We start from the raw sequence: 21,749 nt of genomic DNA, 5'->3' as shown, positions 1-21,749 counted from the left end.
TGCTTATGAAGTCCAAAGCTAGTACTAGTAAGGCAGCTATTGCTGCAATGGTGGTTACAAATCAAATCTAATTCTGTTGCAAAATCTGTGGGGAAGGCAAGTATGGGGAGCAGGGAAACTGCATGGCTCAGAGAGTAACCTAAGACAAAGCTGTAACTGAGCTGCAGGTTTGTCATCAACTTTGTCTGGTCTTGATGATGATGAAAGAGAGAATCCTGCCCTTCCCACGTTCTCGGGGCATAAATGTCTACCTCAGTCTTTCTGCCAACGCTAGCAACTACATGGCTATGTAGTAAGAGCACACTGTTTATCAAGCTGAAAACTTCACCTGTGCTAGTCAGCTGATCCAATACAGTCTTGCCATCCTCCTGTTTTTAAGGCAGGTTGCCCCTCGTGACCTTTTTGCAATCTTTAGCCCCTTAAATAAGCTGGAAAGGTACATGCTGAGATTACATATACAGCCCCAGGGTTTGGATGTAAAAGACACATCTGTGGAAACCTAATGGAGTAATTTGCCCTTAGTTATTTTACAGCTTTTACTGAAACAAAAATCCCGCGGAGTCTGCCTTACTGGTTTGAAAGACACATTCAGCTGATGTAATTCTCATTTAGAAAAATAAACATCTAAACCACACACAAGACAGAATTCTTGCATGAATAATCAATCTGTGGCATGCTTGCAGCTGAATCTGGATTTATTGCAAATCTAAACATATCTGGATAGGGAAATGTCTCGGTTGTTTTGGGGTTTTGTTTTGTTTGTGGGTTTTTTTGTCTCATTCTTTTTTTACAAGACAGCAGTTAAAAATAATAGATTATTTCAAAATTGTCTTTATCTTTCCACTGCTTTCATCTGTTGGCCTTATGCCTAAGATCTGACTTAGATCCTATTACAAAGAAGAAAGGATACATAAGAATAATCACGATTTTCCTGGATTGTAAGGTTTTCAACAGAAACAAGTTTTTATTTTATTACCTATGAAGTTAGATATGTGATCTGATGAATTAGTGGCAGACAAAAGCTGCTTTAGAATGTTCATAGTCAAAAAGAATGCTTCTTTGTTGCACTATTGGCAAAGAAATTGCTCAGTGTGAGAAAAAACCTACTGAATTTAAAGAAAATATTTCGGGGGGAGTGCATATCCTTTTATTCACATTTAGAATAAGCTGAAAATAAAATTTTAGTTCTATAAAGATATAAAGATTGTTGTGGTTTAAGCCCAGCCAGCAACCCACAACCACGCAGCCACTCGCTCAACTCCCCCCTGCTTCCTCCCCCCACTCCTGGAGGGATGTGGAGGAGAATCGAAAGAATGTAACTCCCACGGGTTGAGATAAGAACAGCCCAGTAACTAAGGTACAACACAAACCACTGCTGCTACCACCAATAATAATAATGATAAGGGAAATAACAAGGGAAGAGAACACAACCGCTCACCACCAGCCGACCGATACCCAGCCTGACTGAGCAGTGAGCTATCCCTTCCAGATAACTGCCCCAGTTTATATACTGGGCATGCCATGCTGTGGTATGGAATACGCCTTTAGCTGCTTAGGGTCAGGTGTCCTGTCTTTGCTTCCTCCCGGCTTCCCCTCTTCCCTGGCAGAACATGAGACTCAGAAAGTCCTTGGTCAGAGTAAACATTACTGAGCACCAACTAAAAACATCAGTGTTATCAGCGCTGTTCCCAGGCTGAAAGTGAAAAACACAGCACTGCACCAACTACTAAGATGGAGAAAAATGACTGCTACCGCTGAACCCAGGACAAAGATATAAAAGATTACAACAGCAGTCAGATAAATCACAGAATAATTTTGGTAGAAAGGGGCCTCTATAGATCATATAGTCCAAGCCCTGCTTCATTGAGTTTTGAATATTTCCAAGGATGGAGACTCCACAGCCTCCCTAGGTAACCTTATTGTAGTGTTCAACTGTGCTCATGGTGAAGGTATTTTTCTTCCTAACTAACCCCTTGTTGCACCTTGTATCTGCAAGTCTTTTGTCTTTTAACTGACTATATCCAAGAAAAGCCTGGCTCTGTCAGTCCTCTTCATACCCTTCCATTAGGTAGGTGAAGATATTAATAAAATCCTCATTTAGCACTCTCAAGACAAAACCTCTCAGCCTCCTATACACCACCCACTCCAGCCACAATCACAGGGGCCCCTGCCACACTCGCTTCAGTATTTTGACATCCTTCTAGAGCAGTGGCACCCAAACTGGACACTGATGTGGTATACTAAAGAAATTTTGGATTATTGTTCAGTTGTGCTTTTGAGAGATAGGCTTTCAGGGCATGATGAGCTTTTACATTTGCTTTATTCATTATCATGGCATTACCTTAGTAGGTGGGCAAATATTAATTAAACAGTACAGTTAAACCCCAAGCAACAACAAAACTGCTCTTGTACTGACCAGCCTCCAGAACAAACATAGAAATAGACCCAACAGCCCCACCCTGCAGAAAACATAAAGGCAAAGGTAAAGAAACACTGAGTGCTCACAGCACAGGCCTGTTTTGATATTTCTTGAGTGAAAAGATATTCTATGGTGCACAGTCTAGAAATCTATGGAATGAGTCTTTGTGAGCTGCAGGACTGTGGTATTTGCCAGTTGGGCAGTCCAGGACAGGAGAGCTTTCTCAGCTATCTAGGCACTTGTAAATCTTACATGCTAAACACATTTCATTCAAGCATACAGGGGTTAACTGCTTGCCTGTAGGTTCTGAAAGCAAGGCAAAAAGCAATCCTATCCCCAGATGGCTATCTACTCACAGAATTTAGATCTAAGGTAAGTCAATTCACCAGCCTCCCAGTAAGCACAAAGTGGATAAGGGAGCCTTGGAGTCAAACCGTCCACTTCAGTGGTACATACGGAGTCTGCTATTCAGGCTGCTGGATTGCTGACACCCAGAGAGGCATCTGAAACATATGGCTGAGAACATGGAAACTTTAACAAATCAGGGCATTAACAACTTGGCATCTGCAAACTTGTAATAACACAGCTGGCAGGCTGGAGGACAGTTAGTCAATGTCATTCTCTATTGGTTTTACCTTTACAACAGAAATGTGGAACAGCCTATGGATACCAGAATGTCTCAGAGTCCTAAACATTGTGATCTAGTTGGAATTTCTTATTTCTGCAGTTGAATAAGTACCTTACATGTTACTGCATCACACACATGCTTGTTCACATTCATTATTCACATCATCATTAATAAAAGTAAAAAAATACTTATTTTCCAGGGTAGGTACTTAGGCTTTTTGGAAAATAACAGGGTTGTGAAAAGAGGTGTCCTGTTAGAGAGAAAGCACACCTGTAACATACACTGTAATACTCACTACAGTGTTTTTTAATCCCTAAAAGTTTTCCTAATTCAGGGAAAAGCAATGGTGTGATCTTGCATTTAGGAGGTGAATAAAGCACAGGGATAAACCCTGTAGGAAACCATGTCTCAGTAGCTCTTGAGTCCATGAAACTCCTGGTCTTTGCTTCTTGAAAAAGAAAGCCTAAGGCAATCTTTTGTCATTAGACATTATAAAATAATGGAGAAAAGTATGGAGTTATACTCAGCTTTTTTCTCCATTGATCATATTTCTCCCAGCAACATCTCACTCACGCCTGCATTTTTAGCAGATTACACTCCAAATAGGTTAGTGCCATTGCTAACATCTAAAAGTTGATGCTGAAAGATATCTATATCTGTCTTTATCAACTGATACTCTATTCTCCAGAAAGCTGCCTTACCCATCCCTTTACTTAGACTTAAAAAAAATTATGGGAAATCATGGAGAAACTTGTTTGTGGACAGCTTGCAGCTGATGTGCTCACAGCATCACTAATGCAAAATTACTGAAATAAATATTAAAGTTACACAGCACTCATTCCCAGTTTTATTACCTGGACATTCTGGTGTTGAAACTGCAAATATAAAGACCATGTGGATGCTTCAAAGGTGAACATGAAAAGGAGCAACACAATCTCCCCTTTTTCCATCTCTTTCTGCTGTCAGCTTAGTTCTGCATAACCTTTGCTCAGATTTTTGAGGAAATTGTTAAAGTGAGAGAAGGAGCTATGAGGAAGTCCATAGAGTTGAGCCGTGAAATGTAAAAATGGTAAAATTGGAGGTGGAGGTAAAGGTGAAGACTGCTGAGATAGGGCCAGGCAGCAGCTCAAGGATCAAGAGGATGGATATAAATGTGGAAAGATAATAACATCTCAAGGGAAAAAATGAAGCGGCAGACTGCAACATCAAGCATGTGCCACAGGGAGCAGTGAAAGCTGACCCTTTTCCATCTACAATCAAAGGCTCTATAGGTGGTTAACATACTAATTTAGTAGGTCATTAATTCTGGCTATCTTTTGTGTATATTAACCACAAAGTAACTGCTTTACATATAACAGCACATACCAAAAGGTGACTGAACAAAGTGGCCCAGGGAAGGAGAAATAGTGAGGCAGGTAATGAGAAGCCATTTTGGCAGCAAAGAGATGGAGCAAGAGGGAAGCCACCAGAAGGTGCTACTGCTGCAGATGGAATGAGGAAAAGAGGTCAAGGAACAAAGCCCTGTTCACATAAGCTGCTAGTGACAATGCAGTACAGCAATGCGGACATTATGTTCTGAGCATGGCAGGTTATGTCACAGAAAATATTTTAAAATTGATGCCAAAAGAAAATGAAGAAAAGGAGACGAAGTGATCCCTGTTATGCCACCTTCTGGCCTTCATCCTCCTGCTCTAAAAATGTACAGTAAGATAATAATCTTTACGAATGGCAGAAAATGAGGATTAGGGAGCAATTCAGCAGATGAGCAGTTTATCTGCTTTGATTTCACAGCACCTATGCTAGATGTGCTCCTGTGCAAGTACAATTGTGAAGAATGACTAAAAATAAAACCCTTCCTATTTCCATCTCTACATGTTGAGCAGTGTATCAGAATGTGTGTTATCTAAAATATGTGGATGGAAAATTTTTTGCTAGGGCCCAACTCGGATAACATCATAGCAATTCCCATAACTACAACTAAAAACTTTGGAGCAACATTTTAAAAACTTGCCATTTGCAATGCAGAATATGAAACAGCAGTCACTGCTATTTCCCAATTACCAATGCCTCAGTGGTGTTGTGACCTGAAAGGGGTCATTTAGGATGTCCTCCTTCCCCTTGGGACCAACAACCAAGTTCGTGATACCCTTGTAATGAATTAAGGTGAAACAATACCATGTTTCATGATTTATTAATACAAATACAAATACAAATTTATTAATACAAAATACAAGGCATGTGGTTAGAGGGAATAACTCAACAATGATTACTTTAATTGGATCAGCAAGTCCCATGCCACACATTTTCACTTAGATTTAGTCACTGTTCAGTGGAAAAGAGAGGAGAAGAGAAAGGGAGGAAAAGAGAGAGAGGAGAGGAGAAAGGGAGAAAAAGAGGGAGAGAGAAGAAAAGAAGTATCACCACCTGTGGATCTAGTGATGTCTCATTGGTCCTCTTCACCCAGGAGTATTGTTGGTGGTGGGAGCTCTCCCTCTGACCTGAGCCCTGCACTTTCATGTTCTTTTGGGGTGTTATCCATGATCTGTATATGAAGAGTAGAGGGGCATTACTCTGATAATAATGCACATAGCTTAGTGAGCACATGTGCGGTTTCAAAGCTGGGCTTCCTCGAGGGTCCTCTGGGTGGTCCTTGTCCCTCATATCCTGGTGTCTGCTTTTTCATCTCCATCCTCTGAGTCAGCTCATCCTTGAGTCATCCTTTCACGTATCTGTGGAGGCTCATCAGCTTCCAATAAAGGGGCAGAACAATCCTATCTACACAGTGTTGAGAGCCAACATCCTTGTTATTTGCTTCATTTATGCTCAGGGTCTCCATGGCCAAATGCAAACTGTGCTGGAGACAAGCTCAGTTTCCTGTCTCTGACTCACACTATGGAATGAGACAAGCTCAATGTCCAGTATTTCACAAGTGGCAAGAATAATCAAGAGATTGTAGGGTTGTAGTTTTGGTCTATCACATGCTGACTTTGCTACACTCATTCAAAACTAGACTTACAGTTGTGAACTGAAACCTGAACTAAAATCCACTAAGAAATAGCAACTATCACTACAAACTCCTCCTTAAACTGCATTTTTGGGGAAAGAATTGTGTTGTACCTTTGCTCTTTTGCACAGGCTACTAATTAGACTTTTAGATGAAGACATGCTTGCCTTTGATTTTAATCCCTAAGCTGCCTTTGGACCTACCTAGAAATGAGTGAGATGGCTCAACCAAACAGTATTAAAAAACAATGTGTGACAGAAACCTTTGATGAAAGGGATGATGACAGGGATGCTAAATCTACCATTCCCACAAGGGAACAGGAAACAATAGGAAGCTGCAGTCCTCATACAGCCTCTAGTAGCAACGATGTCTGAAGCCTTATTGGGATGGAAGTGAGCAGTAGGGTCTGCAGTCTCTCAGGGTTATACAGGGTTTCTGTAGGCCCCATGTCTCTGCCTGGAGGCAGTGACAGCAGGCACCAGGCTACATCCTTGAGCCTGGTCCAAACCTTCTATTTCACGTAGAGACTCTTGGATGATGCAGATAGCCACTAGGGCAGGAGATGGAAGTGCATGTCATGCTGTCACAGCAAACTGCTTCTATTACTACTTCAAGACCTACCTGAGCTGCCAGTCTTTAGTTATCAGCTCTCCAGGACTTGGGAGCAATTCAGAGCAACCAGGTCTCTCAGCAACAGTAGGAGAGGGGGCAGCCATAGGTCTCCAACAGATGTCACCCACGTACACATGCAGGTGGCAGAGACTCCTTCAGTGTGTTAAATACAGTGCTGGCGGTGTTTCTGCAATTAGAGACCTTTTAATCTTTTTAACATTAACCACGGCAAGTGAGACTGGGCAGGTCTCGTCTCTTTCCGAGTCCAAGCAGTGCTGCACCATCTGGTGAAGTGTTTGCTCCAGATGTGAGGAACGCTCCAGATCGCAGTCTCACTGCTGGTGGTTTGTGCTTAACCGCCACTCCCGCAGAGCTGCAAGTCACACCCCACAAGCCTCAATCCCACAGGTAGCACAGAAACCCACCGGTGTAGCCTAGACCTGCTCCACAGAAACGGGAGTCCTTGCAGACTCCTGATCTCTTCCCCAGCCGCAGAGCAGTCGGGCTTCTTACCCCTGAGCCAGGAGCCGCCCTTGGCTAGGGGTGGCTCGCAGCAGGGTTCGGGCTGCCGCCGGAGTAACTGGCACAGCCCGCAACGAACACAAGCGGCGTCCCCGTATTTTACTCACACCCCAGCCCACCACCGACGGCCCTTCCGGAGCGCAGGGGGGCGGTGAAGGCATTTCATGCTTCCGCCTCTGCGGTCGCACAGCCTCTGCCGCTCCGGCCGCCGCCTCTCTGCCTGAGGCTGCTCCGCCCCGCCGGCTTTCAGGCTTCGCATGTAATCGGGGCAGAGGTGGAAGTCGGCCGGCAGGGAGGCGGAGTTGGTTGAGGCTGCGTGGGTCTGTTCGGCTTAAGGTAAGCGGCGCTCCGCGGGGCGAACAGCGATCTCCGTCGGTCTCTTTCATCGGGGGTGCGCGGCGGTGGGGCTGAGGACTGTGCGGACGGCTCGGCTGTCTCCTTACTTCCGTCCCCCTGGGCCTCTCTGGGGCAGCTGCGCGGTGTGGGCCCTGGTAAGCAACGCTACGGCGCGGTGGTGGCCCCGGCCGGGTTTGGTCTAGTCGCTCGCGGGCCGTTCTTCTGCCGGGCGGGGATCGCAGGGGTAGGAGAGGTGGGTCTGAGGGGACTGGCGGGTTGCGTGATGGCGGCCGCGCTGTGGATGATTCCCCCTTCGCCAGTTAGCCACCGATCGCGGTTGGCGGGTGTTCCAGGGCCGGCTGGCTGGCTTGTAGTCGGGAAAGAAGGCGACGGGCCTTGAGTTTGTTAAATCGCGACATACGCGGGCAAAGGTCATAGTTTTCCCCTGTTGTGTGTGTACCTCTTGTGACTTCAGGCCAGCAAGAACCGCTTGATCCTGGTTTTGTCATGGGACGCTTCCGCGGGTTTTTCACCATGGAAATGGCTAGGGGGTAGGGGGAGACTGGGGGGAGATACATCGTCTCATTCAGGCTTCCTTAATGGTCTGTTGATGTCGTGCTGTAGATCTACATCATGCAGAAGCAAGTCCTTGAATCCTCTGAGGAGCGAACATTTCAGTACCAAGATTTTCTGCCTTCCCTGCCAGTACCTCCTCTTGATGAGTCTTTAAGTAAATACCTTGATTCAGGTAACGACTTAATATTGTAATAGTAGTGTGGTGTGTGCTGTTATAACCAGGCTAATCTGAAGGTGTTTGTGATTTGTAGCTGCAGGTTTTATAAACTGATGTGATTGGGGTGGGGGATCTGGACAAGTTTTAAGTGCCAAAGGTCTTTTTCAGGTTCAAAATGGGAAATGAAGTGTCCAGAGCAACCTGAGTGAGAGTTGCCATTTAATGCCTATTTGCCTTTCTTCAAGGGAATTGGTTATCTAGGAAAGTTAATTTTTTGGTTTGATGGTTTTGGTTTTTTTTAGGGTTTTGCATTTTGGTGTGGGTCCCGTCCGTCCCATCCCCCCAGCTATATCAGCAGGTGTAATAAGAGATATTTATCCATCTGAAAATCATATTTTGCATAATAACTGCTTTGCTTGTCTATGAATGTGTTTGCCCAGGATGTCTGTTAAAAAAAAAAACAAAAACAACAACCCCCAAAAAATTATTTAAAACTTTTTCATACTTACATGTTCTTATTTCTCACCAGTACTATTAACTATACAGTAGTAGGAGGAGGCAGTGGTGGGCATTTTTGGATAATTTAACTTGAATATCATTTCTGCTTTAAAATGTTTGCTGTCTAAAGGTCAAAGTTTTGAAAACAGTGTCACTGCACATGTGTCTAACTTTGTTTATAAAGCAAACATGACTGGTTAGTCCTTAATATCTTATCAGGCTTTGATATATTGGGATTGACAAAGATATATTACCTTTACTTTCCCATGTTTCTTTGATAGTCTTAAGAGTTTGTAGACATTGAGCTTTTTTCTGGAACGTGTTCTTCATATCTTACCTGTAACGCTAATAGAGTAAGACCTGGAGTTCTTTCCTTCGCAGAAATATATTGCAGCAAAATTTCCCTTTCTCAAAGTAGAAGCGAAGTTCACTCTTGAGTTCCCTTTTTCTTTTTTCTGAGTGTAATAGAAATGGCCCAGTAGATGGTAATAGGTTTTCTTTGGTGTTCCTTACGTCATCACTTTTTGATGTAATATGTCGAAATGGTGCTTTTAGAGGAAAAAATGCTGTATGTGTCTGCATGTCAAAAAATATTTTCTTTTTGTTGTAATGCAGATTAACTAAAATTGTGCTGTGGTAGTGAACCTGCAATAACAGAATTTCTGTTTTTAACTTAGTTTTGTAAATCCTCACTCTCCAAGTTAAAAAATAACTCTCTCATGGAGTGATAAAGCCTAATAGTGAATTTGTTTTCTCATTCTGAGCTGTGTTTTCATAAATACCTTATCACACATCCTTTTTTTACCTGAGTTACTTAGTTGTACATAAGTCATTTTATAACTTCAATGTTGATCTCCTTTAGTCTTGCTGGAGGCTGGAGGAAAGTTAGTCTGGTATTTGTTGTTCTGCCCCGTCTTCCCTTGTATAAATCACTTATAGCCAGAACATGTACAGTTTACTCTGTGATTCTCATTGCTTAAGCTTGTAATGTGTTTAGTCTGTGAAGGTGAGCGGAGGAAAGCAGATGCTTCTGAAGAACAGTTCAGAACCTCCAAATGACCCTTCATAGATGCTGTGAATCATTCCTTGGAAGCTGCTGTCTTTCACTGGTGGAATGAGCACACCAGGCACTTAACATTAGTTAGTATACTTGTTGGTAAAGCACTTGTCCGTTTAAAGCTAATCAACTGGAAAAGCTAGACAGAATATGCTTCAGAAGGCACCTTGTTTAGGACTTTACAGTAGCTACCTCTGCATTGGATTCAGAATGACTAATCTTGTTTTAAAGGTAGGCCTTGAGCAGAGAAGTGGCCATAACCAAGTTATTTAGCCTTTCAGCTCACCCCAGAGGTTAAGACTTGGAAGCCTGGACTTGACTGGAGAGTATGAAACCCCAAAGTTCTAGCTTTCGAGAGGGTTCCTTAACTATGCAACTGAAGGTGTCTTTCATGGAATGCTTCCTGTTCATGAAGCTGATCTCTTATGCAGAAAGGAAGGCAAGGTCTGTGGAGGGGTCTGGAGAAAGTGGCAAGACAGAAGTTTCACCGAACTCTAGTGAGAAAAGGGCTGAGGTCTGCTCCTTCCTAATAGTGCTGCTGATCACGTAGTTGTTAAATGGAAAAGAGGCCCTGTAGTCATACAATCATGTAAATCATCTAAGCAGCCTTCCAGTATCTGAAGGCGGACCTACAAGGATGCTCTTCATGAGGGACTGCAGTGATAGAACAAGGGGCAATGGGGGCAAGTATAAACAGGTTTTCAGCAATTGCTTTCATCTGCTGTCATCTGTATTTATTTGAAAATATGTATTTGTTTCATTAGAAGACACTGATCTATTTGCAGATATTTGAAAAGGTGTTCTTCCTTCAGATACTTGTTTCAGAAAAATAAATTTTGAGTATTTTTATCCATTCTATAACCTGTGGATATCTGAATTTTGGAATAAATCTCAGTATAAATGCAGCTTAAACCACAACATGTCTTTAAAATAAAAACATTTCCTTCTTACAGTGAAGCCATTTCTTAATCAAGAAGAATATCAAAGAACTGAAGCTATAGTTAAAAAATTTAAAAATGGGATTGGGAAAGAGTTGCATGAAAAATTACTGGAAAGAGCTAAAACAAGAAGGAATTGGGTATGTATTTGGATAAGTAGGAAATCATAATTCAACTTTTGAAAGTTGGTTGTTCAGAATATATTTAGGAAGTTCACTTTGCCTATGGATATGAACACATTCACTCATATGTGTGATTTGTTTTTCCCAAAGTTGAGTGGCTAAGAGAACTCACTAACTGGAATGTTAAGTTACCTGCCAGCTTTTGAATGCTCTGTCTGTCAGTCTCCTTCTATCACTTCCATCCCTCTTCCCTCTACCCTGCCTCCCCACCCAAAAAAAAAAAAAAATGGAATTCGGAGTTTGGTCCCTATCCATTTCTTTCTCAAAGAAAGCTACATGATAGCATTTTTAAAGTTGTCTTTCAACAAAGAAGGGGATACAAGGGGGATGTTGCCAATTCATGAATTGGTATTCATGAGAACTTTGTAAATCTTAACATGACACAGTCCAGAGTGGGGGTTTTCAGATAAAGATAGAAAAAAATACATTAGGAATTATCTGTCCCGAATCCTCTCAACTCAAATCTCCTTTTGTTCTGTTCTTCATGGAGTAATCTCTCTGATGTGAATATCAGCCACAGCTGACATCTGCAAGAGTTTAATATTGGGCAAGAACTCTTTATCATAACTTACAGTTTAATAGTTTTAAGCCATACTTAATTTTATTTTAAGCTTGAAAATAGAGCAGCTAGATATGTTGTTACCCTCAGCAGTTAGTTTTGAACCACTATCCTCCCTTCTATTTTATAGAAACTACTACTGAAAATTAAAAAAAAAAGTTAAAAAAGCACACAGTTGAATAATGAGGTGATTATTAAAGAATTAATGACTAAAACTTAATTCTGATGCTAGACATTTTTCACTTTTCAGCTGGAGGATTGGTGGCTGAATGTGGCTTATCTTGACCTTCGCATATCAACGCAAATACACTGTAATATGGGAGGCCCTTGTCCCTATATTGAACACTGCTGGCCACCAAAAGAGGGCACTCAGATAGAAAGAGCATGCATATATACATGGCACATCCTGAAATTCTGGGATCTGTTGCGAACGTAAGACTTTAAGAAAAAATAATTATTAGAATGCTAATGGTCTATGTGTGCTTTAGTTGCAAAAATGTTTATGTTCATGTTTTGAAGTAAAAGATGGGGTTTGCTTGCCTTGGTTTACTTGCATAATCTTTCTTGTTTAATTTTGGTTGGTTTGTTTACTACAGAGAGAAGGTGCCTGTCGAGAGATCTCTGGATGAGGTTCTGGACATGAGCCAATTCCGAATGCTCTTCTGCACTTGCAAAATTCCTGGAGTTACCAGGGACTCAATCAGCCATTATTTTAAAACTGGTAAACAAATGCTTTTGTATTAATAGGCTAATGGAGTGGTCATTTTAACCATAAAATACTCACTTCCTAACATCTAAGTGAGATATTCATGAGTGCTTATCTAAGGAAGCGAAGAAAATGTGCAATCTGTGGATGCCGTTTTTGGTCAATATTTAGTCCTTATACAATAGATTAAAAGAAAACTCTGCTTCAAATTGTATGTTACCAGCCTGACGCCTATAATAATTAAGCCAGCATTAAGAATTGAAAAAAGGACAAATTCCATGGGTTTATAAATGCGGATGGGTTCCTTGTATTATATGGGCAGAATTTCAGCATCATTGCTAGTTGCATCTTTTTCCACAGAATGCATTCTTGAGTATGCTTTTTGTACATCCTGTTGGAATAATTCTGATTTTCTGTCATTGTGATATTTCTTGACTTGGCCAGCTTCTTCTATTTTCAGTCTTGAAAGTACTCCTTAGTGCTTCTTGAAGTCATTCTCTTAAACTCCAGGTTTTCTGGGGTGTAGGCTCAAGAGCTAAAGTCTAATGTTATTATTCATCCCCCACTAACAAGTACTGTAGTATTGGTAATCAGATAACTAAATCATAAGACCTCTCCCACATGCAGTCTGATGCGTCTGGAGTTGTTCAGCATTGTCACTCTAGATACGCACAGGAGATTTAAATTCCTATAGGACTCAGGAATTCAAGAAGGAGGTATTGTCTTGTTCCATTAGAAAATTTGAAAAGAAATCTCCATGCTGCAGGATATGATGAGAAAAAAATGCAAAGTTTAAATACCAAAACATAGAAACATTCGGATGGTGGAAATTCAGTTTGTTCTGTTACGATCACACTTAATACACAAAGCTGTTATCCTGTGGAGATACCATTTATGTCACTTGTGCCTTTTCTGGGTCGTTAAGGTGTGTGTGTGTCTTAACATAGACAGAAGGAATTGCCATCTGGAAAGGGATCCTGTTTTTCTTCTTTCGCTGTGGAGGGAGCTGATAAGGTCTAAACACTTGAAGTAGTATACAGATTGCAGAATAGAGCACCTATTGACAGGTGGCATCAACTGGAGTCAGAGACCACACTGAAAGCCAAGAGAACCTAATCGGTGGAACCTGGAGAGCTATTTGGTTCAGCCTGCAGCAGATGCTTTAACAAGAGCACGTGGAGAGGTCATTAGATGTTAAGTCTGTTTGGTAGATCTCTGCCAACTGTAGTGATCTCAGGCATTTAATTTAGCTATGTTAAGTTTCAAACTTAATTCTGTCTCTTGCTTCAGAGAGCTTGGGTTAGGAGGATGCTACCAAAAGTAACTGAATTTGATGTCATCCCTTCTGATTTATGTTAGAAATTAATTTAATGACCTATGATGATAAGGTTTGTATGAAATGACAAATCCTCACTCTAGAACGTCTTTAATACAGTATCTATTGAATTGTGGTATGTCTTTAGACAGTAGGACCATAAAGATAAGTGTAAAAGCTTTATAGATTAAGACTTGTGTGGATGCCTATTCAGTTACATACTTGTGGGTAAAGTAGCATGTATTTCTTTGTTTTGGTTTGGTTTGGTTTTTTCCCCAGGGCAAACTCCTGGACTGGAAGAGCTGTACCACAGTGGCTCAATTAGAGAAAATGTAGCCACATTTCTTAGGGGTTTTAGTATCTGGACTTTGTCAGAATCATTTCCAGCTTTAGTCTTGTTTCCAGATAGATGGTGATGCTATGCAAATGTACCTGGCTAGTATGGGCTGGTGCTGTCTGCATTTTTGTATAGTGGTCAAATTGGTCTGTCAGTGTTCCCTTTTTACAGATTTGCATTCGCCCACCAGGTCTGATTGACATGGTAGTGCACCTTGGATCTTGAGACGGTTGCTCAAGATAACTGAAATTGATTGCATAAGCACTAACAACTGAAGGACCCAATCATTTGCAAAGTGTCTTAGCAGCAGGCTTGCTGCATTGTATTCACCCCTTTAAAAAAAACACATAAACAAAACTCATGCAAGAGAGAAATGTTACTCCATCAGCTGTCATCAAGCAATGCTCATGTTGGCAGAGAGCATTCCTGCCTATGAGATACACAAATAAATGGCACTTGCTGCTAGGTAATGGCAGTGACTTGAAGTAGTTAATAACAGTGAAAGTTGTTTTCTGTGTTTTCTCAGCTGGTTTTAAAAATGTCTTCAGATTTGCAGTTGAACTTCCGAAGTTACACTTTTCTTCTTTCCTGTTTTTAACTGTATGAAGTTTGCCTCCTTTTGAATGAAAAAAAAAAAAAAAGTGGGTCTGCAGGACTTGCTTGTTTTTCCTACCTCTCACTTTATCCCTGCAGGTGGATTTTCATGTTTTGGTTTTTGTTTATTTCAGAGACTGAAGGTGAATGCCCATCTCACTTAATAGTCCTGTGTCGAGGTCGAGTGTTTGCATTTGATGCTATACATGAAGGCAGTATGCTGACGCCTCCAGAAATTTTCAGGTTTTTGAACTACCTTGTTTCAAATGAGCTATCCTATTTAAGTTACTTAACAAAAGAGAGTCTTTCTGTTCCTTTTGCCCCAAAGAATTAAGTGTGAGAGAGGCTATAGCTTCTCTGAGGGTTCAGATTTGAGTAAATTTTTGTTTCATGGATGGCAACCTCTTGCCATGAGCCATGATGGTTATGTACTGTTATACACTCATAGAACATGCAGAAAGTATGAATTGAGATATTTCAGCAGGAAACATCACTTATATGTGAAGTGTCTTGACATGGAATTCTTAGGATTGTAAGTAACATTATTCCTTTCAGGACCAATTCACAGTGATGATTGTCTCGTTGCTTTATTGCATTATTAACCAGGAAGCGCCACTATCATATTGATTAAAATCTGATACATGTGAGGTCAGTTTTCTGTAGAATAGAGGGGCTGGTTGGTGAGTGTAGCAGAGTCCAGAATCATAGTATACACTGACTGACTTCCTGCTAGCTACACAGCAGTACAGCAGCATTTCACTTACATTTCTTGTCTTTGCATCAGACCTGTGACAACCAGCCATGGTTGTGGCTCTTATCATGCTCCTGAGCTGTTGCAAAGGAACCGAGAGAAAGAATTTGATTCCTTAAATACTAAATTTCAGTACTAATTCAGCTGGCAATGTTTAAAGCTTTTCCATGCTGTCCTTACATCCCAGCAGCATATGGAGGTGCTGGCTTTTCAAATTCTCAGTGCAGCTGAGGCCACAAGATTTCGTATTTACATACAGAGGTAGTTTCAGCATAAGTCTCTTGTGATCAGTTTTAGCTTGGGATTTTGTGTGTTGGGTTATTTTGTTTTGGGGTTTTTTGTTTGGGTTTTTTCTCCTTATATCTCATTGTGGCTGTCTTATATTTTTGGTAACTGTAACTGCTGATCAGTAATGAAGTTTAATGGACAAGAGTGCCAGAACAAAGGACAGGCCACATTAAGCACTTGTACTTTGTGGAGTTTCTTTACCACCAAGAACAGCATGTGAAAAACTGAATTTGCAAACTAAGAATTAGCTGCTAATAGCTCTTCAAAGGGAAAATGTAAGGAAAGGGTAGAAAGAGAGGTATTCTTGTGTAGTTCAGTGTCTACATCTAGGATGTACAGTAGCTACTGTTCTGATTTAAATTTAGGATTTATCCTGAGTGGAAGTTTTGTCCTTGTATCTGACTAGTTGCTATAAAAGCTGTAAAGCTGCAGTACTGCACGTGTCTGCTGCTTGGGAAAGTTTTATCTGTACTGCTGAAGTCTTAAATCTAGTTTCAAATTAAGTGTGTAATAACACTTTAGGACAGTGATCGTTTACATACAGGTTTTTACTGGGCTGGTAGCTGTAATTTGCAGTAACCACTAATGACAGAACAGAACAAGTCTTCAACTGCTCATAGAGGCTGAGGGAGCTGATTCGTGCTCACTGAAGATTCACATTAGCTTGTGAATGTGAAACAAAAATTGCAGTTTGGCAAAAAAGAGAGATTAAAAAGTGTGACTTTTACCTTCATATATTTTTTACTAACTTCAGTTATTGAAATCTTCTTAAAGGCAACTTACACATATACAGAAAACATGCCATAGTGAACCAGATGGACCAGGACTGGCAGCCTTAACAAGCTGTGAAAGGACAAAATGGGCAGAGGTGGGAGTATTTCAACAGTTGATTCCCGAGAAAAACATTGTGATTACTGGAAATGCATCATCTCACTTAGCTTTGTCTTCTTGTGCTTTGTAGTTACGTGACTATTTGATTAATCTTGATCCAAAGAACTTAACTCTTCTGGAAAAAATTCAGAGAAGTTTGTTTGCTGTTTGCCTTGAAGATTCTAGTCCCCATGCGACGCCTGAAAACTACAGCGAGGTAGCTAAGGATTTTTGGTAATTCGTATCTGGGGGTCTTTACAGAAAAAATTCTTATGTATATGCAGCAGTAGCACTTCTTGCTCTTTCAGAACACAGACAATGAAGGAGATAAATATGCAAATAATGCTTCTTGTTGATCCATAGGAATAATTTAATAGTTTGAATGTTTAGGACATTGGAAATGCCTGAAATGTGCCCTCATTATATTTTAGTCCTGTATGTCTCATGGTCCTCAGAAATACAGTTGTCAACTTGTTATCACCCTGTAATTTAAAAACGTAGCATTATAATCATGTTTCATCTTCAACTGGATGAAAGTTTCATATCTCTTAGGAGGTCTCGCCATCTTAGTTAGTGTAGGCTTTGTTTAGCTGACAGAGGTTGGCAGTGTACGCCATGATTTTTAAAACCCACAGTGTGTCACTTCTGCTTTAGGTTACCAGGATGGGGCTAACAGGTGATCCAACTGTACGCTGGGGAGATAAATCCTACAGTAGCATATTCTTTTCCAATGGAACCTGTAGTGCGTTCTGTGATGTAAGTTGAATATTCCACTCCCCCTCATGAGCCTTTCAAGTATTTATTTACTCAATTTTCCCTTTCAGAGTATTATTTTAAATGTTTAATTTGTTCCTTTAGTACAGCCTGGTTTACCAGGCACCTTGTCTGGAAAGTTTCCAAAAGCTTTCACAGTATTTGGTATTACACAGTATATGAATTAAGAACATGAGATGTGAAATCATAATCTTATTTCTAAAAGTATTTAATGAGGGAGTTCCAAGGCACAAAGTACGTTGCATAAGCAGGTTTTAAATTAACTCTTTGTATGAAGTAGCTATTTGAACAACTTCGGTTTCTGAACTCAGATTTTTTTAAAGTCATTTTTGAGTGGCCAGAAGGGCCAGAAGATCTGCCCCAGGTCTGCTTTTCCACAACCAGTGGTATATTGTGCCTCCCTATCTGTCTGCAGAGCAGTTGAAACAGTGGGTGGACTTATAGTAGTTCTGTATGTATTGTAGAACTAGAAAAACAAGTCCAACACTATGCTCTAAAGCTTTGGTCTGCAGGAAAAAGTGGGCTGGGGAAAAAAGGAATCTAATTATGCAAATAATGTGGTATCTTGTTTTATATGATTCTAGCATTCTCCTTTTGATGCCATGGCTTTAATTTCCATGTCCCATTATACCGAAAAGAACATTCTTGAAAATGGGGGAAAATGGAAGGTATTTATTCTTTAAACTTTCAAGTTTATTAGTTGCTGTGCCTTTTCTTATGGATAACATTTCATGTTTTCTTTCTGTCTGTGTCCTTCCAGGGATCAGGTACAGTGAGGGATATTCCATGGCCAGAGGAACTTGTATTCACAGTGGATCAAAAAATCGTAAATGAAATTGGATATGCTAAAGAATCCTATTACAAAAAGGTGGAATTCCTTGATGCTTTTCTTAACTGTCATTGATTTTCATTCTTTTCATTTCCATGTATTTATGTATTTTTAGCTGGTCTTTTTGCTGGAGAACAGGGATTTGCTTCTTAATGATACTTGATGAATCGGGGGACTTAACGCCATGGTTAAATTTGTTACATTGTTGGTTTATGTTGAGTGCGTTTTATTTGCAGTGGACCAAGTTGTGATATTTCTTGACTTCTCTGGCTTTTCCTCCTTCGGTGTGACAGGTGTCTGACGTGCAGCTAGTGAGTTATGCCTTCACATCCTTTGGCAAAACATTGCTTAGAAAGCAGAAACTTCATCCTGATACATTTGTGCAGCTTGCCATTCAGCTTGCTTATTACAAATGCCATGGACGGTAAGAAAATTACCCAGATGAGGAATAAAAAATTAGTTTCTTGAGAAAAGGCGTGGATCTGGAGTTAAAGTCCCTCGCAATGCCAGTTTGTAATTTGCTGCAGTGATATAAGAAAGAAGAAGTGAGGTTTTATTAAAGTAACAGTTGCATAGAGTCTTAGTTTTTGCCATGGCTTCAGAAGAATTGTGTCTTTGTGCCTAAAGGGATCTTGCATGTACATGTTGTGGAGTGGAGGACAGAAGATAACCCATGAAAACATGAATTTGGACTGTACAAAGTAAATATTTCGGCAAATACCAAATGCACAATGGGTCAGGATTCTTTAATGTCAAATAGTTGCTCAGGGGGAGAAGAAAGCTTTAGCTGCAGCATGTGACAGCCATCAGTAAAATGGTTAGTTTTCCATGCCTGTAAAAAGCCTCACAAATGTCAGTGTCTGACTTTAGAAAGATTAGATGTGAAGTTCGAGCCAGAATAATAGAGATATGGATAGAGACCCTCCAAATGCCTGGTGCTGTATTTTTGGGTGTGTAATTGTTTTTCGTATTATTGGAAAAAGGCAGCGTTCTTTCTGGCATTGGTGTTTCCAAATTTCTCTTTGCTAACTAGCACTGACTGAGGCTTGTCTAAGTCATAACTAACCTGGCAAGTACTGTTTGCTTCCGAAAGAGAAGGGTTTTGTCATCTCATACTTAATCACTGGAGATGTGTATCTCATCATAAGAAAGGTTGGTAGATCTCAGTTTGCTGAACACTGGAATAGATTAATTGTCTGACTAAAGTAGCCTTCGTGAGGTCTGTTTTAAACACACAAATAAGTCTCATGTAAGTTATTATCATGTATTAAATAGTAGACTGTCACAGGGCTGGGATTGCTCCAGGCAAAAGCTGGATGGGTGTTAGCATGCAACAGAGAAGGACTTGATCACTGGGACACACTGCTTATTTCAAGTGCGTCTCTTAATTTTTGAGGTTTTGGATGGTGTAGATGGTTCCTTTAAGGAAATAAATAGTGGAACTGAAGCTTGCATAATACTTGGTTTTTTATACTAGAGGCTGGTAGATCTGTAGTCTGCAGAAAGCAGCCATGACAACACAATCTTTCTCAAGCTATAATTATAGCACTGGCACTTTTTCAGTTGTCTGGCTCATAAAAGCTTGTAGACTTCCTTTGTGGCTCTTTTTCAGACACACAATTTAAAGAAAATTAGTGTCTTACTGATACTTGTAACTGATCTATGTGTGTGAGATACTTGGCAGGGCCTTTTTATTCTTTGAGAGAGCAAATAGTTAAGTTAATGAGATACTCTTCCCTGATTTTTTTCTTCTTAGCCCAGGCTGCTGTTATGAAACCGCCATGACTAGGCGTTTCTATCATGGCCGCACAGAGACCGTAAGATCATGTACTATGGAAGCAGTGGAATGGTGCAAGTCCATGCTGGATCCTTCTGAAAGTGTAAATACTGAAATCCTCCTTTAATCATCATGTATTTAGAAGGCCTGTCATTTGAGCTGCTTAACAAGAGAAAGGTTTTTATCTCATTAATGGGAGTAGGCCTGTTTCCACTGAGGGAGCTTTCAAATGTTGGGTTGCCTGAAGTCTGGCTCTGGTCCTTGTGTCTGAGGTGAGCTGTCATGTGTGGGTTTGCTTTTCTGTCCTGTTTACCTTTTGGTTGCAAGAATGTAAGTGTCATGAGTTACATTCACACTGATTTTTCTTTTTTTTTTTTTTTCTTGTCACACCTCAGAAAGTAACTGCTTTGGAGCCAATGTACTCTGCCTGTGGAGTGGTTCTGTTGTTTTAATTTTCAAGGGAAATCAGGAAATGTTAATCTAATCATCGAGTCTGACAGCAAATTTAAATCTGTTTGTGTCCTAGTGGCAGAAGGGATGCGTTCCAGATTTTGTCTCTGAATAGCTGAACTGGTGACCTATTCCCCGCAACTGCCCTCTGGTACTTGGCTGGCAAAGCGTATTGTGCTTTATATGCCAAGCGAGAAGTATACTAAAGCTCTTTCTGTTGTCTTCGCTGCACATTTCTTAGAGCCTGAGAAATGAGGCAAGGAGAAGATTTTTGGAACAAAGGGCTCCATATCTCTAGGAAATTAAAAGGTTCTATGTTACTAATGCATCTAAGAAACATACAGGAATACAGCCATCAGGCAGTATGTGTGATCAGTAATTATAGTCTTCAAGAGCATATTTTCCTGGTCTTCACTGGCTTCTTTTGGCATGTGCTACCGCTGTAAAGCTCAGATTTCTGGCCATTATTCAAAATTGTTTTCCTATTGCAAATATGGATTCATTTTATTTCCCTGCACTTCAGTTATCTTCTAACCAATTACACGCTTCTGTGAGTAATACACATAGAGGTTTGTTACTTCCAACACTAACTGTAGCCTTTTTCTTTTTATCTTTGTAATTTTAACTAACATCTCCAATTATCTTCCTGTTGCTATTTTCTTTTTTTTATGATGAACTCTTGAGGCTTAAAGACAGTGTTAAATCTGTTCAATAGTATTGAAGTTAAGATGCTTAATAGTCTACCTTTAAGGTACTAGAAAATACCTAAAGTAGGTACTTTGGAATAAAGTCCTTCTGCCTCAACTTTTCTTTTGCCTCTTGTGACCTTAGTAGCTTGATTTTAGTCCAAATTGAGTGGCTGCTACCCTTGTTTCACATCCTCTGCTGCAGCCTCTCATGTATAAAAGTGAAAGGGTGCTTTTTAATGAGTTAAAGAGCTGGTAAGATACAGGATCATAGAAGTCGAGGCCTTGGGTGTCTAGAGGTGTTTTGCTAGGTCTCCTTTCCTAAAACAAATATTTTTATTCTGTTCTCTCTGGTTTTATTATGTAAGTTTCAACATAAAATTGAAAAAAACTCCATGACATTGGACGGAGCTGCTGTTGTGGAAGTAATGTTTCAATCAGCAGAGAAAATTTGGGAATGCAGTTGTCATCTGTGTATTTTTTAGTTAGGGTCTTTTTTGTTTTCTGATTTTTTGCATCACATTTTCTTAATTAGTTGAGGGGTTTTTGTTTTGCTTTTTGGTTTTGTCATGGAAAAAATGGTACAATAGAATGGAATATTTCAGTTGGAAAGGGACCTACAGTGATCATCTAGTCCAACCGCCTGACCAGTTCATGGCATGGTGAATGGTATAAATGCGACTGCACCAGCTAAAAGCTAGTGTGCTTCTAAATAAGTGGTATTTCAGAAGGTTTTGGGGTTTGATTACTCTAGTTCTCAGTGGTTACTTGCAATTGTTTCTGCTTGTTTGGGAAGGAGCATGAGTTGTAGGATATTGTTCAGTGCAAAAGTGATCAGAGTAACAGAACACAGCCACAGGAAACAAATGAGCAAGTTCTCCTGA

The 21,749-nt window shown here is 40.5% G+C and overlaps 1 protein-coding gene across 4 annotated transcripts in view; it reads left to right on the top strand.

Moving 5' to 3' along the window:
* The window catches only part of CROT (carnitine O-octanoyltransferase), a 47,959-nt gene that overhangs the window by 22,657 nt on the left and 3,553 nt on the right, over window positions 1–21,749 (top strand). Inside the window, exons 2-13 of one of the 4 annotated variants that reach the window (XM_057432510.1) lie at window positions 8,151–8,269; window positions 10,763–10,887; window positions 11,739–11,920; window positions 12,085–12,209; window positions 14,575–14,683; window positions 16,254–16,347; window positions 16,441–16,566; window positions 17,004–17,105; window positions 17,708–17,791; window positions 17,884–17,991; window positions 18,246–18,376; window positions 19,709–19,832. In XM_057432510.1, coding sequence (XP_057288493.1) covers window positions 8,155–8,269; window positions 10,763–10,887; window positions 11,739–11,920; window positions 12,085–12,209; window positions 14,575–14,683; window positions 16,254–16,347; window positions 16,441–16,566; window positions 17,004–17,105; window positions 17,708–17,791; window positions 17,884–17,991; window positions 18,246–18,376; window positions 19,709–19,832 — 1,425 coding nt within the window. In that variant the 5' untranslated portion in view covers window positions 8,151–8,154. Of the gene's footprint in view, window positions 1–8,117; window positions 8,270–10,762; window positions 10,888–11,738; window positions 11,921–12,084; window positions 12,210–14,574; window positions 14,684–16,253; window positions 16,348–16,440; window positions 16,567–17,003; window positions 17,106–17,707; window positions 17,792–17,883; window positions 17,992–18,245; window positions 18,377–19,708; window positions 19,833–21,749 lie in introns of those variants that run through there. The other 3 variants (XM_057432511.1, XM_057432513.1, XM_057432512.1) reach the window with 3 other exon arrangements.

This window comes from Pezoporus wallicus, unplaced genomic scaffold (genome assembly GCF_028554395.1).
Source record: "Pezoporus wallicus isolate ANWC-B61680 ecotype Strahan unplaced genomic scaffold, APGP_CSIRO_Pwel_v1 scaffold_2584, whole genome shotgun sequence".
Lineage (NCBI taxonomy): Eukaryota > Metazoa > Chordata > Aves > Psittaciformes > Psittacidae > Pezoporus > Pezoporus wallicus.
This window is presented reverse-complemented; position numbering and strand designations above follow the sequence as displayed.